At 34.3% G+C, this 13,301-nt stretch overlaps 1 protein-coding gene across 2 annotated transcripts; it reads right to left on the reverse strand.

The window, feature by feature from the left end:
* Positions 1 to 1,956: 1,956 nt before the first annotated feature.
* Positions 1,957 to 11,340, reverse strand: LOC111808133 (ubiquitin carboxyl-terminal hydrolase MINDY-1-like). 2 transcript variants are annotated; one of them, XR_002817030.1, is made up of 13 exons: positions 11,035 to 11,340; positions 9,283 to 9,401; positions 9,083 to 9,189; positions 8,915 to 9,002; positions 5,660 to 6,731; positions 5,505 to 5,559; positions 5,343 to 5,424; positions 5,103 to 5,183; positions 4,766 to 4,870; positions 4,629 to 4,678; positions 3,994 to 4,111; positions 2,292 to 2,640; positions 1,957 to 2,204 (listed from the first exon to the last, which is right to left on the reverse strand). XR_002817030.1 is itself a non-coding variant. In XM_023693946.1 (12 exons), the coding sequence occupies exons 1-12, from the start codon at positions 11,210 to 11,212 to the stop codon at positions 2,557 to 2,559; spliced, it is 2,139 nt and encodes a 712-aa protein (XP_023549714.1). In that variant the 5' UTR covers positions 11,213 to 11,340; the 3' UTR covers positions 2,247 to 2,556. The 2 variants fall into 2 exon arrangements, 1 of the variants encoding a protein (XP_023549714.1); XM_023693946.1 differs by lacking the exon at positions 1,957 to 2,204 and having other exon boundaries at positions 2,247 to 2,640.
* Positions 11,341 to 13,301: the final 1,961 nt, after the last annotated feature.

Raw genomic sequence — 13,301 nt, forward strand, 5'->3', positions numbered from 1 at the left:
CAAAACGACTACGTAACAAGCGTTTACGCGCGAAGTTGGTAGGGCGGGAGGGCCCCACTTCCATCAACTACCGGATAATCAGGTTTCTTGATTTGATGGGATGATACAAGCCGTTGGATTGTCCCCTTTTTTGTTTTCTTTTTTTTTTTTTCTCTCAATTTTAAAAAATTATTTTCGCGATAGTCTGAATGGAGTATTAATTGGGCAAATCGGATGGGACATGTTAGATGTGATGTTTTAGATTAAATAATAATTATTATTATTATATTATAAATATACAATATATTCAAATATATATATATATATATATACATATATAAATTTTTTTATAATTATTTATTTTTTAACCACTCTTAAACAATATTCTCCACCTCCAAAATATATATTTAAATTGAATTTCAAATCTTAAATATTTTATAAATTAATATTTTGTTTAGTAAAAATAAAAATTTGATTAAATTACTCAAATAAATGTTGTTTGGGTTGAAAAAAAGTGTAAACTTGAACAATGGGCTGAGTCTAAAAAATGTCTCAACTCGACCCATCCTAACTCACGAATACCCTAACAAAAAGACTGAGAATAAAAACAAAAGTAAAATAAAATTTTCGTTATTGCCTTTATTTCCATTTTATTTTAATTCATATGCATTTAAGGAGCATTAATAGTCCATAGATATTGTCTTATTTTGACTGTATTGTCGTTAGTCTCATGATTATAAAATACGTCTATTAGTAGAGGTTTCTACGTACTCATCAACTCACTTACATTTCATTTTATGTATGTTATTATTATTATTTGTTAACAAAGCAACAAAACTATTAATTATTACTTACTTAAACCTACTTAACCAATCTCAAGAGAAAAATTACTTAGAATATTAGTTTTAGACCACTAAATAATCTATTAATTATCTAGATGCTAAAATAACATAATTATCATAATTAAGTAATTAACGAATTAATGTAATTAATTTTCTTTGTCCTTTAGCTAGTTTGCATTAAAATTTAATCTATATGTAATCACCATTTTGAGCCGTCCGATTTCATCGATTGCGTGAAAAAATATATAAAACTTTTGAAAGAAAAAAGAAAAAAGAAAAAAGAAAATGGTGGGTGGTGGAGATGGCGGCAAGTAGTGGGTGGGGTCCACTTCTCACAGCTTTTGCTCTTTTGTCGCGTACTCGACATCCCCTGACCCCACTAGATAGCGACCGTGTTTCGGTGGTCCCCACTTTTAAAATAAATAAATAAAATGGTAATATTAATTAACAGTAAATAAAGTGGTCAAAATAGGGAGTGGGACCCACACCATGTCTGAGCTTTCATTTTATTTGTTTCATCGGCTTCCAAATATATATAATATAATACTTTTTTTTTCTTCTTTTTCTTTAATGAATGTTCCAAAGTCAATTCGTTGGTTAAATTAATTGAAAACAATAATTAGCCAATAAAATAGAAGTGGGAGTAAATTATAGAGCTAATTTGGTAGGATAAAGTCAAATCAAACCCTTTTTTTTTTTTTTTTAATTTATATTATTAAGCTGAAAAATATGGTTGAATAATTATATTTTAAAAGTTATTTAAAAGCATTAAAACCCTCTTCTTCCATTTATTGCTATTTTATTTTTAGTTTATATAGTAATAGTGTTAAGTGTATGGGATTTTATGGGATAAGGAAAAAGAGGACGGCAACAACATCCATTTGAATGGCGGACCCGGCCTGCGATTACTCTGGGCCTTCTGGCCCAAAGCTCAAAGCTCTTCTGGGCTAGGCTCTGACCCACACAGGGAAAGAAAAGCCCAACATAGAAAATCACCTAAATTTTAAGTGTATAAAATAGTAAAATAAAAAAATAAAACTCTTAGTGAGGAATATAGGGTTCACAAGGATCATGAACACATATCGCTTAACTAAGAGAAGCAGGCCTATCTATGCTTAAACAAGTGTTCGACGAATTTGACCAAGAACTCGAACATTTCTTTCAGAAAGATGAAAATAATAGAACAAAATCCAAGAAGAAATACACATAAATTTCAGAAAAAAAAAAAAAAACTAAAAAACAACGAGCCTTAATATTGCTAGTTTCAGTGCAAATTTGAGGAAGAACCTGATGAGTGGTTCGCCCAGAAATTAGTCCAAAGAGGACAATTCCTGCCAACGGTGGCCTTGGGTTGAACCCTTAAAAGAGTAAACATTATATTCCCTGTAATATTGGAATGTAGAAGTCTTCATAGGTGCAATGAAAGAAACAAATAATCATTTATACCACAAAGAGGGAGAGAGTGCGTACTTGGTTTTCCAATTGATGTTTAAGATACATAGCTCTGCGTTTCTTACATATCCTCTGATGTTAATATCCAGAAGAAAAGATTTTACGAGCCTACAGAAATGGGGGAATGGGATATATACTCCTTTATATACAAAATGGAAAACTGCATCCAAACTGTCGTAAGGAATTAGGTTAGTCAACAGCATGCGGTTCAATTGAGAAGACAACAAACCATTTACAGGGAACAAAATATAAATGATTTCCTACGGAATCTGCAAAGCAAAATTCACATCACACTGCACTTCTCCTTCGATTTCGTGTCAGTCCTTGACGAAGAAGATGGCGGGGTTTTGCCACTGGTTCCAGGCACCTGCAAAATGACTCTCAGATACAATNGGGGAAATGGAGATGGAAATGGGGCGGGTTCTACAAAATTTTGAGAAGACCAAAAACCTAAAGAAAACTTCCGAGCAAGAATGTTGCAATATATGGTGCAAGTAGATGCAAGACCTAAACGAAATATGCTTTTTCTTTTTACTAATGAAAAATTAAATAGTAGAAAAATAAATTGGATTAGATTGACAATTTCTTTTTGTAAGTTATCTTATAGAATTTTGGTTGAATTACAAGTTTAGTTCCCAACCTAGTTCAATAGATCCCCTAAACTTCAACAAGTGTATGATATAAATCATTTGAATTTTCAACTGTCTAATAAAGTTTTCAAACATAAAAAGTATCTAATAGATTTTTCTAATTTTCAACTTCGTCCTTCATTTAAAAAATACTCATATTTTAAAATATAATATTACCCTTGAGGCCTCTAATTATACAGACATGTGCAACGAAGGGAAAATGGGGAAATTTACATGATACAGCTGGTTAATGGGATGAGTGGCTGAACGCTTACAATAAGGTGGGGACCAAAATGTGGGTTTATGTGGACTTGGGAAGCTAGCTAAAGGTACGTGAATTTTGAAGTGGCTGATTGCCTTTTGGGAGGAGAGGAACCGGCTCTCTTGAATAGCCGGACCCAGGAGTATTTTGTTCTTCAGCTTTTCCTTGCGTTTTCGAACTGTTTGGCTGATGATATTATACGGTGAACATTGTTGACATTGTTGATTTCCAATAGAACAGTACATTTCTCTCAAGTTCTTTATACCTACTATTCCGTCTGGTTTTTGATTTCTAGTCTGATTTTATTAGTAGCCATGATTGGCGCTATAGTGCTGATTATGCATAGGACTTGTTCAGGTCTCAATGTTCATTCTAGATCACCACCATATGTCTCAATTTTTGTCTAACAATCTAACGGATTTCTACCGATCTCTACTCCAATGGAGGCTTTGAAACATTTATAAAAGGAAAAGAATAATATTGCAACTTTTAAAAGAATAGGGTATTCTTAAAATAAATGGCAAATTTCAAAGGTATTATTTTACAACTTAGCCAACTTAAGAAAGTTAAAGGACTTGATGAAGTTTAAAGTTTAGAGACTAACTAAATATTTCTTAAATTTTAGAGACTTCTTATACCAATTTTTGAATGTTCAACTAAACTTGTAAGATTTTTAATTGGGGGCATGTCTTTTTGCTAGTTTCCTTCAAGATCACAACTATGGAAATCATAAGTGACCAGGTCCGGATGAAATATACCATAAAAAATAAAAAATGGATGCTGAGAATCTATGCCATGAAGATAAAGTAGAAGCATAAGCAAACTCTACCTGAGGACCCACAACCAGTGTTGAACTGCCGCCTGAAGATGGCTGCTGCACATTTTGTCGCTGTGGTTGTTGTTCAAACTCCTGCTGTTGCAGGGCTATTGCTAATTGTAGGTCAGAACTGCGACAAAAATGAAAGCAAAAAAATTTAATATCAGTATGATCATTCAGCAGTAAGCCCTAGTCTGTAAATCATATGCGTCAAATTTATTAATTAACAACTGACGGGAACTGGCATGTACTTGGAGTTTCAAGTGAATTTCTAAAACACTATGGTGAATGCTTTTTCACTGAAAAGAACATTCGGTATTCTTTTTCTTATAAAATCCAATTCCACTTTTAAATACTGGCGAAACTAGAATTTCTAGCTAACCAAACTATTATACAGTTCAGGAATGAAATCACACATAACAAATATTAGGCGGAGAAAACCATTACTTGATTAGTTCCCTGAAAGATTAAGACCATCTAATCCGAAGAAACACAAACACAAGAAAATATGCACCGAAAGATTATCAGGAAGGGCTACACAAACAAAATTTCATATTAAAAAAAAAAAGTTATACTTCCCTAGCATTAATTCACATGTTTTTGTGAGAAGAGTAAATAATACTACAAGTAACGAGATAGGAAGTTACTTAAAATCCAATCCGGCATGTTTCGCAGCATCAATGCTAGCAAGATAGTCCTGTAGCATGTACAAAATAATCAGTAAATTACTGAAGAAAAAAAAGTTGGAGCAGTAAAAAATTGTTCGTATATTTAAAACACAAACCGCTGTGCTTGTCAAAGCATTCTGTTCATCCCAAGACTCATTTGAATGACTTTCTACTTTGAATTCTTTGAAATTGCTCGTCATAAACAAAGTGTCTCCATTTACCTGCAAAATAAGTAAGGTTCATTAGTACAATTGCGGGGCCTGATTAGTGTTTGAAATAGCTAAGAGAAATATCAAGGTGAACATGCGAAGGACGTTTTCAAATCATTAAACTATCATTATAGCTTCCATGTCTACTTCGTTTTCATTTAAAATTTATTGTTATTACTATTTTAATGAAGCAAAATGCCCCAATTTATTTATGCCATGTAGAAAGTTCACTGCGTAGATTTACCTCATTTAGCTTTTCCCACACCAAATCAGGTTGATGAATGTAACCTTGGTCTGTAGCTAAAAGATAAAGCTGGCCATCAAGCTGAAGATGTGATGAGAAAAAATTGGTATCGATTGTTCAACTAAAAGTACGGGGTCAGCTAAATGTAAAAGCTGAACCCACCATTTTCATATTAGTAACTGTAAGCCAACAGCCCTAGGAGCCGGAAAAAAAAATTATACAATTTAAATTCTTGCTGACCTTAAACATGGTGCTGAAGTGATTATTACGGAAAAAAACACAAAGCTCACGCTCTTTAAGGCCATCTTGTAAACAGAAAAGGCTGCAAAAGCAATAATAATAACTATGGAGGAACTGTACGATAACAATGTATGAAATTGAGAATGACAAGCAGGAACCAACCCGTAAAAAGTTAACTGACTAGCATTATTCTTCAAAAAATTCCTAATCAGCTCCCCTGATAACAATTAAGAAGAAATTTCTCCCTGGTGAGTAAAAGGGCATAAATATAACATTGGTAAGTGGAAGGATCATTAACTGGTATAAATCACTTCTACCTTGTTTTGGACTAATTTCATCCTTTGACGGTGGACTACAGAAATTTACAGAGCTTCCACAACCTTGTTCTGCAATAACTACTTCGCCTTCATATACAGGCTCTCGAACTTCAAGAACTGAACTTCCTGGATCCAATATACATTCCTCTCCTTCATATATGGGTTCGCTACCAACGATTGAAGTCAAACCTTCAGGTACATCAATACATTGAGTTTTACCACCTGCTGAATCTGTACAAGTAACAGATGGAGAGAGGCCAGAAAGTTCAATTGGGCCTTCCTTATCAACCGGTCTATGGTCAACTGTTTCAAAAGCAGCTGAAAAAGCACTTTTATCGTTCATGTGAGAAATATCCTCAGGACTATCATTCACCAAGGCACCCTCTCTTCCAGAACTGGTGACAGTCTCAGTCAATGTTTCATGATTGTCCTTCTCCAGCAAGTCAGGGCAAATCTTATGCCCTTCAGACTCAACAGTCCGATCAAGTTGCTTTCCCGCATCAGTCGTCAATGGTGAAGAGCTTACTAGCTCTGTTGCATTGGAAATAGGGGACACATCTTCATCAGTCTTGCTCAATGAAATTTTGCTAGAATCTGCAATGGATGAATCTGACTGCTGGCTAAGATTATTGTCTGCAGCACAGGTGTCTTTTGCTACGGTCTTCACCACAGAATCTATGACTGAAACCTTTTCAGGAGATAGCTCCTCATCCAATTTAGTGGAGTTAGTATCCCCCTCAGCGTTGGCAACACCATGATTACTCATTAAGATTGGTGTTTCAGATTCAGACAACTTCAAGGCTCTCAATAACTCTGCCTCTTCTTCAAGATCCCCTTTTCTCATTTGTTGCTCATCAAAGACTGAACGAGGTGATTCATCAAAAGATCGAGCTTTTGAAAGACTTGGAGATGGTACCCCAAGTGTTGCTGTTGTTGCAGCTACAAAATCAATACAGTCATCTTCAGGATTGTTCGTACACTGACCCTCCATGTGTTGTGTTTCCAGAGCAACGAGCTCCTCCATAATAGCGTTGTAGGACTTGGAACCAATTGCATTAGCTGTATCATGATCCTACACGCAGAAAGGACTAGGATGAAACAAATGGGGGCAGGGGGTGCTAAATGAAAAGGTAATCCAAATGGCGGGCTAAAGATAGCAGACTGCTCTACTCCCACTATCAATAAAGTGTCTGAAAAGATTTTCAAAACATATATTTGAGTTTTAAAAATGGTAACAAACATGTCTTTGTGCCAACTGCCAACAAGTTCTATGGTGGTTCCATATCAAGAAATAAAAAGCTAGGTCATAGACATGGTGTATCCATCATAGTTCTTTAGTGGTCAAGTTCAGAGAATCCAAGTGACGGTGAACCCCGAAGGCTACCACCAAGCCTTCATAATCCCACATTTCTATTTTTTAAATAGTACCCCCCCAGGCTGATCAAGTAAAGAGAAATGTTGTAGAAAAAAATCTGCTTGCGTAAATTGATTTTCTTGGTAAGAAATCAGAATCAGGGTTTCTTTCTTCTCAAAAGAGTAGTTCTTGTTCTTTAGCTAAAGGCGAGTGATGGACCACTATTTGAAGGAAGAAAGAAATTTGATTCAAAAAAGTAAGTTGCAGTGGTTAAAATCTGGAAATGAGAACACTAGCTTTTACCACAGCTTTTTGGCTGTGAAAAAAAAAAAAAGCTCCTGATTTCAGAGCTCCACTCAGCAAATGGTAACTCATTTATGCCTTTTAGTTCAATTGAAGCTGAGATTACTAGTTTTTTCTCTTCTGTATACATCAAGCTAGATTCATCCCGCAGTATCTCACTGGAATGTTATTTCAGAAGCAGAAAACAGTTTGTTAATAACTCCTTTCTCTGATGAGGAAATATAAAAAGCTATTAAAGGTCTGGAAAAAATAATTAAATAAAGCCCTGGTTTTTTATAGATTTACCATTGAATTATTTTCTTTTTTATAACCATGAATGTCCAGACCAGCTTGCGCACATCTCAACAGGACAGCCTCTAACCTTACTGCATTTAGTTTCCATAGTAACTCATATATTGTTCAATCTTAGGTAGGTGGTCACCATGGCTTGAACTCATCCCCTCTAAGCTCTTTATTTTGCATGACCCTTCTTGACCACTAGGTCAACTCAGGGTGGTTACCATTGAATTCTTTATTAAATTATGAAATTTGTTAGAAAGGGAATTTTTCTAGACTTTTCAAGGAATTTTACACCAATGGTCATGTGAAATTTTGTTTAAGAGAGAAATTTATTTGTTTAATTCAGAATAAAAAAGTCCCTTTCTTCGATTAGATACTTTCATCCCATTAGTTTAACATCACCGGTTAAGAAGGTCCTACCTAAGGTTACTGATGAGCATTGCCTTCAATCATATCAGTTTCTTAAAGTGCTTTTATTGAGGTAGGAAAATCTTGGATCCCAAATTAATAGCCAATGAAGTTCTGGAGTACTTATAGGGTTAAGATGCCAAAAGCTTGGATTTCAACGCCTGACATTGAAAAATGTTTCTATTTCGGTTGATTGGGACTTTCTTGAAGTAACGAAATTAAAGTGTTTCGACATGAAATGGATTCAATGGGTTTGGGGCTACATTCACAATCCTTAATTCTCCATTGAATCTCTGCCATTCTTATATCTTGGTCTACCTTAATCCAAGAAATGCTTCCTTTACATGTTTCTTAATCATCTATAATTTGAATGCTCGTTTTCTTCGACTTGTTGGTTCAAAATTTTCAGCATTTGCAGCTTGCTGTGGATTTTCTCTTTGGATGCCAAAAGTAACATCCTTCAACTTGGTTAGGTCTTTCCTTGCCTTCGCTCTCAATTACTTTGGGTCAATGCAGTCAAAGCTTTGATTTTAGAATTATGGTTGGAGAGACGAGTAATGTTTGTACATGGATTGTTTTGAGTTAATTCATCTCAAAGCTTCTCCTTGGGGCTCTCTTACCAATTCTTTCATTGGCTTTTCTGTGTAGAGCTTTTGCTTAAATTGGAATGATTTAGTTTACCCTTTGTAACTTTGTTTTCTATTTCTTCTCACTCCTTTTGGATTTTTTTTTTTTTTTTTTTTTTTTCTTCAATTAAAATTTTCATTTCTCGTTAAAAGAAAAAAAGAGATTGATAAAGCCACATGCCTACAACTCAGCAATAGGGATGAAAACCAAAAAAGAGCACAAGAAACTATATAGTATTGTTAATTAAATTTATCTTAGTAATTAGAAAGAAAGTATATAAGAACCTGAGAATCAACAATCCAACCATGATACAGAGGGATATCCAACAAATCAAAAATGGCACATTCTGGAGTGAATTCAAAATCATCAATCCTGCAAGTACAACATTAAACTTAGTTCAGAAAAGGGAGACGAAAACAAAAAGACTAGGAGAGAATTAACGCCTATACTACCTCCTAAACTTAATATTTACATCTATCCCTGTTGCTAGCCGTGGCAGCAGATCAATGGCATCAGCAATGTTCTGTTGTTGATTCTCAACAAAACCAGCATCTTTGTTCTGTTACCCAACAAGAGACTATCTAAGAACCAAATAAGGTGAAAAAGGGGTGGGAGAAAATTTTCATAAAGTATGCAGAAGAAAATTATTTACATCAACATTACTATTTGAATCAATCAACCGTTCAGCAACCAGAGATAACAATTTCTCCTGCGACACTTCTGTTGCATCTGGACCCAAATTTAAGTTGTTCCGCAACAAGAGAACATTACCTGCAACAACTCCAACATGAAGAACCAACGTGGACTTTTGCTAGTCTAACAGAAAAGAACGACAAAAGAAACCAAATAATAATAAAATAAAAGAATCTTTATAGAATGAGTCTCCTTGGTTGCCTGAATATTGCATGAAACTTGTTCCTTTTAGTTTTCATCAATATTAAGCTAGCTAAAAACATCGAAATTTTCGAAACTATTGCTTCTAATACTTCCAAGAAAATAGCAAAACAACAAAATCCAACATAAAAGAGGTGCACAATATTCTGATAAGCCAGACACCGCATATACAATATTTTAATGCATAATTTATCATGTATGAAAAAAGTTGTTTATTTTTTTAGAGATTCCAGGGTCATTGAGACAGCTTCTTGTTCTCCTGCCAATAAATTCTACAAATGCACGAGTAAAAATTCTTCATTCAGAATGCTTGAACAAAAGAACATTCTATGATGAGATTTGAGAAGACCGTCAATTGGAAGTTCAAAACAGAACATAATGGATTCCAACATCTACCGACCATGGGGTGTTATTAGTTCATTGTTTTGTTTAGTATTAAACTGTTAAGATAGTATTTTTCAGTTTCAACATTGTTATTTGTTACTAGAGTTGTAATTAGTAGTATGTTAAACTAAAAGAGCAGTGAGTGGGGTCTTTCCTCAGGCTATAGACATGGCTGCACTGTACATCTCATCATAATTAATGAGAGAAAGTCTCAATGGCTTTCTCTTCATTTTGTGATTCTTCAACACTGTTAAGAAGCAGTTGGACTGATTTGGATGAAATTAGCAGTTAGAATTTGATAGAACGAGCCTCGTCGTGTGTGCATTAGTTTGCAAATGAGCAACCAAGAGAACATTAAGGTATCGAAAATATAAACCATTTGCCCTCAAGTTTATGCCCTTTACATTTCAACTTTAAACACTTTGAAATCATAGTAAGTGCTGAGCGAATTCCAATATTTGTATGTACAGATAATAAAAATCTAATCTACAATGGTATGTTTTCATATGGTATCCTGAGGTCTTAATTTCAAAGTGAAGCTAATAACAAATCTAACCTTACTAGATTGCTATTTCTGATGAATCAAAAATATATATTATATCTTTTCAAAAAATGCTCATATTCTTTCGCTTCCATTATAACATTAAAAACAAATCCCAAAATACATGAATTAATGCCTATCAGGGAAGGGGAAGAGAGTAAGAGTAATAAACCCTAAAAATGGCTATTATTATTCAATATATAAATAATGAATAAACTAGTAGGCAGAGTGAATGGAATTAAAAGCAATCCTACTATAGGCGAGTGAGTGTTCGATCGTCCCTTAGAAAAACATGATCTCTAAGACTATTTAGCATTGGAGGAGACGGACTCATTAGAGCACAAGAACATCCAGCGATCAGAAAAGCACAAGGAATAACAGAAGCAGAAGAAAAAGAAAACAAAATCCAATTCCAAATGCAACTGATCCGAGAAAAACCATCCGCCGCAGAACTAAATCAACTCCGGGCATCCGAAAACTTTCACATAAAGCAAGCAAAAATGTAGCGGCAGCAGAAAAAGATAGCAATCGAGAAGTGAAACCCTAAGATGCGGAAGTTAAAGAAAGATAGAGAGAGATGATTACATATGGCGAGGAGAGGGCAAGGGCCATTATCGTTCTGGAGGACAATAGGCGTAGGGCGGCCCAGAAATTGAATAGCTTTGGTCTTATACACGCACTCTTTTTCCTTCTCCTTCACTGGCGGTTGCTGCTGTTCCTGTGATTGATTTGGAGGTTCGTCAGAGGAAGAGGGCGACGCCATGGCCGATAATCTCTTAGGAATTGCAGTCCCGTTCGCTCTCACAGTCTCTTACGCGCCCAGAAATGATAAAAGAAGAAAGAAATGTACAATAGATGACAGAACGATTTCAGATTGTTAATTGCAATGGCCGTGTGGGACGGCAACGACCACCCGGGTTTTTTTTTTTTTTTTTTTTTTTTTTTTTTTTTTTTTTTTTTTTTTNATATTTATAAAGCGTTAAATAATAAATTTTGGTGGTTTAACTACACGTTATTGCAAATAAAAAAAATTAAAATTTGTAATAAAAAATACCTCACCCACTATTTGCTATCCGAAAATGACATGGTATGGGTACAGGAGTGCTAATGCATCGATAGAACCTATATAAATAGATGTTCGGAATGTCCCAATGAGATGAATGACACATGATCCATTCTAGATGGTATGATTGAGTAAGCTACGATGGAGGACGACATCTCACAACTTGAGATGGCGTCAAGACATATGGTCGTGTTAGTTGGGAACCTAGATGATGTTGGATGCAATGTTGCATTGAGAGACCTTGGCTCCGAGTAGAGGCAAGGTTGAGTTGAATGACTTGGTCTAGTGTAGAGACAAGTCGATAGTGTCGCAAATGATTAAACATGCACGCGCAAGCTGGCATATGTGGTCGAATAAGTTTGGATTCCGCACTAGCAATGTTCGTTTGGCGAAAACAAATCTCAGGTATGATCCGACGAAGCTATAAAATCAGGCGAAAAATGAATATGGGGCTTGAGTCATCCTTAAGGCTGATCGTGAGCGTGTTAAGATCATAGCTACGCACAGTTGAAAAAGTACGACAGTGATAGTTGGTATTAACAAATTTAAAAAAAAATATCCATAAATTTTTAAAACTAACATTAATACCTATAAAGAATGTTAAAAAGTTTGGAGATAATTTATGAAGCATAAATAAACCGTTTTTTTCAACCATGAGATTTTTTAAAAAACTTTTTTTTACAGAGATTAAAAGGTCACACATATTTTTTTTTTTAGTATTTTTTAACTTTCTAAAAAACTTTAATGATATTTTTGAAATATGGTTCCAAGTTCAAATATATTTTTTAAATAAAGTATTAACTGCTCTCCTCCAAAACTAATCTTTCTTTAAAACTTTTTTTTTTAAAATTAAAATCTATTATTGAAAATTTCAAAAGTTTAAGAATTTTTTTAGATAAAGTACAGAGTTTAGGGATGTGTTATTAATTTAGTCTATTTTTTTTTTTTCAGTAGATTTTGAATTTATATTTGATATTACGAGGAAGGAGATAAATTTTTTAATCTTAGGTGATCCCGTTATTATGTGACAACTTTATTGAATAATTTATCGTTAAAATATGACATTGTAATTTAATTCTCACTCCAATTTAGGTATTGTGATAATCCATGTGGTATTATGATATGGTACATCAAAGTGTCACATTGATACAATCTAATATTATGATAGTTTCTACGTTAATATTATATATATATATATATATATATATAAAGATTTTTTTAGGGGCAGGTACAGGATGAAGATGCCATTCCCGAACTCGTCTCCATCAAAACTTTAAATGTATAAAATGAGAAAGAACTTGACCTTCGTAGTGTTAAAATAACATATTTTGACGAAGGTTGACCTAGATTTTTCGTTTGCTCTTAAAATTAGGTTCGAAATTGAATTAAGCTAACCAAATGACTCCTAGGCCAAAGCCCACCTCATTGGAAGACGGGGTGAGCTGTTGAGATTTTGGCCTTCCCTCCTTTTCAGGCTATATTGGGTCTGAGTCGTGTTCTAAAATCCGAATTTTTGTTGTTTTCAAGCTTAATAGCGTTGGACCCATTTTTCCTTTGTATTATCCTCGGTTTAATTATGTCTTTATCGAACGATAAAAAATTCAATTTGTATATTCGTATATGGAGTAGGTTAAACGTTATAATTCAAACCCCAACATGCATCCATGATGTAATCTAAATGCGGTATTATTGTAATTTAGTTGAAGTAGGTAGTCCCATTTTTCAACAAATATTTAAAATAAAAAGAGACAAATTTCAAGATTCTCGTGGTATCAGTACAACATAAATC

Source organism: Cucurbita pepo, chromosome LG13, assembly GCF_002806865.2.
Source record: "Cucurbita pepo subsp. pepo cultivar mu-cu-16 chromosome LG13, ASM280686v2, whole genome shotgun sequence".
NCBI lineage: Eukaryota > Viridiplantae > Streptophyta > Magnoliopsida > Cucurbitales > Cucurbitaceae > Cucurbita > Cucurbita pepo.

What these genes read in the sequence shown, in the direction of transcription:
- LOC111808133 (XM_023693946.1), bottom strand. Translation starts at nt 11,212, where the DNA reads ATGGCGTCGCCCTCTTCCTCTGACGAACCTCCAAATCAATCACAGGAA. An exon ending in TTGCCCTCTCCTCGCCATAT is followed by an intron (nt 9,402 to 11,034) that starts GTAATCATCTCT and finishes GAGTTGTTGCAG; the next exon opens with GTAATGTTCTCTTGTTGCGG. An exon ending in CACTGGTTGTGGGTCCTCAG is followed by an intron (nt 2,641 to 3,993) that starts GTAGAGTTTGCT and finishes GTCATTTTGCAG; the next exon opens with GTGCCTGGAACCAGTGGCAA.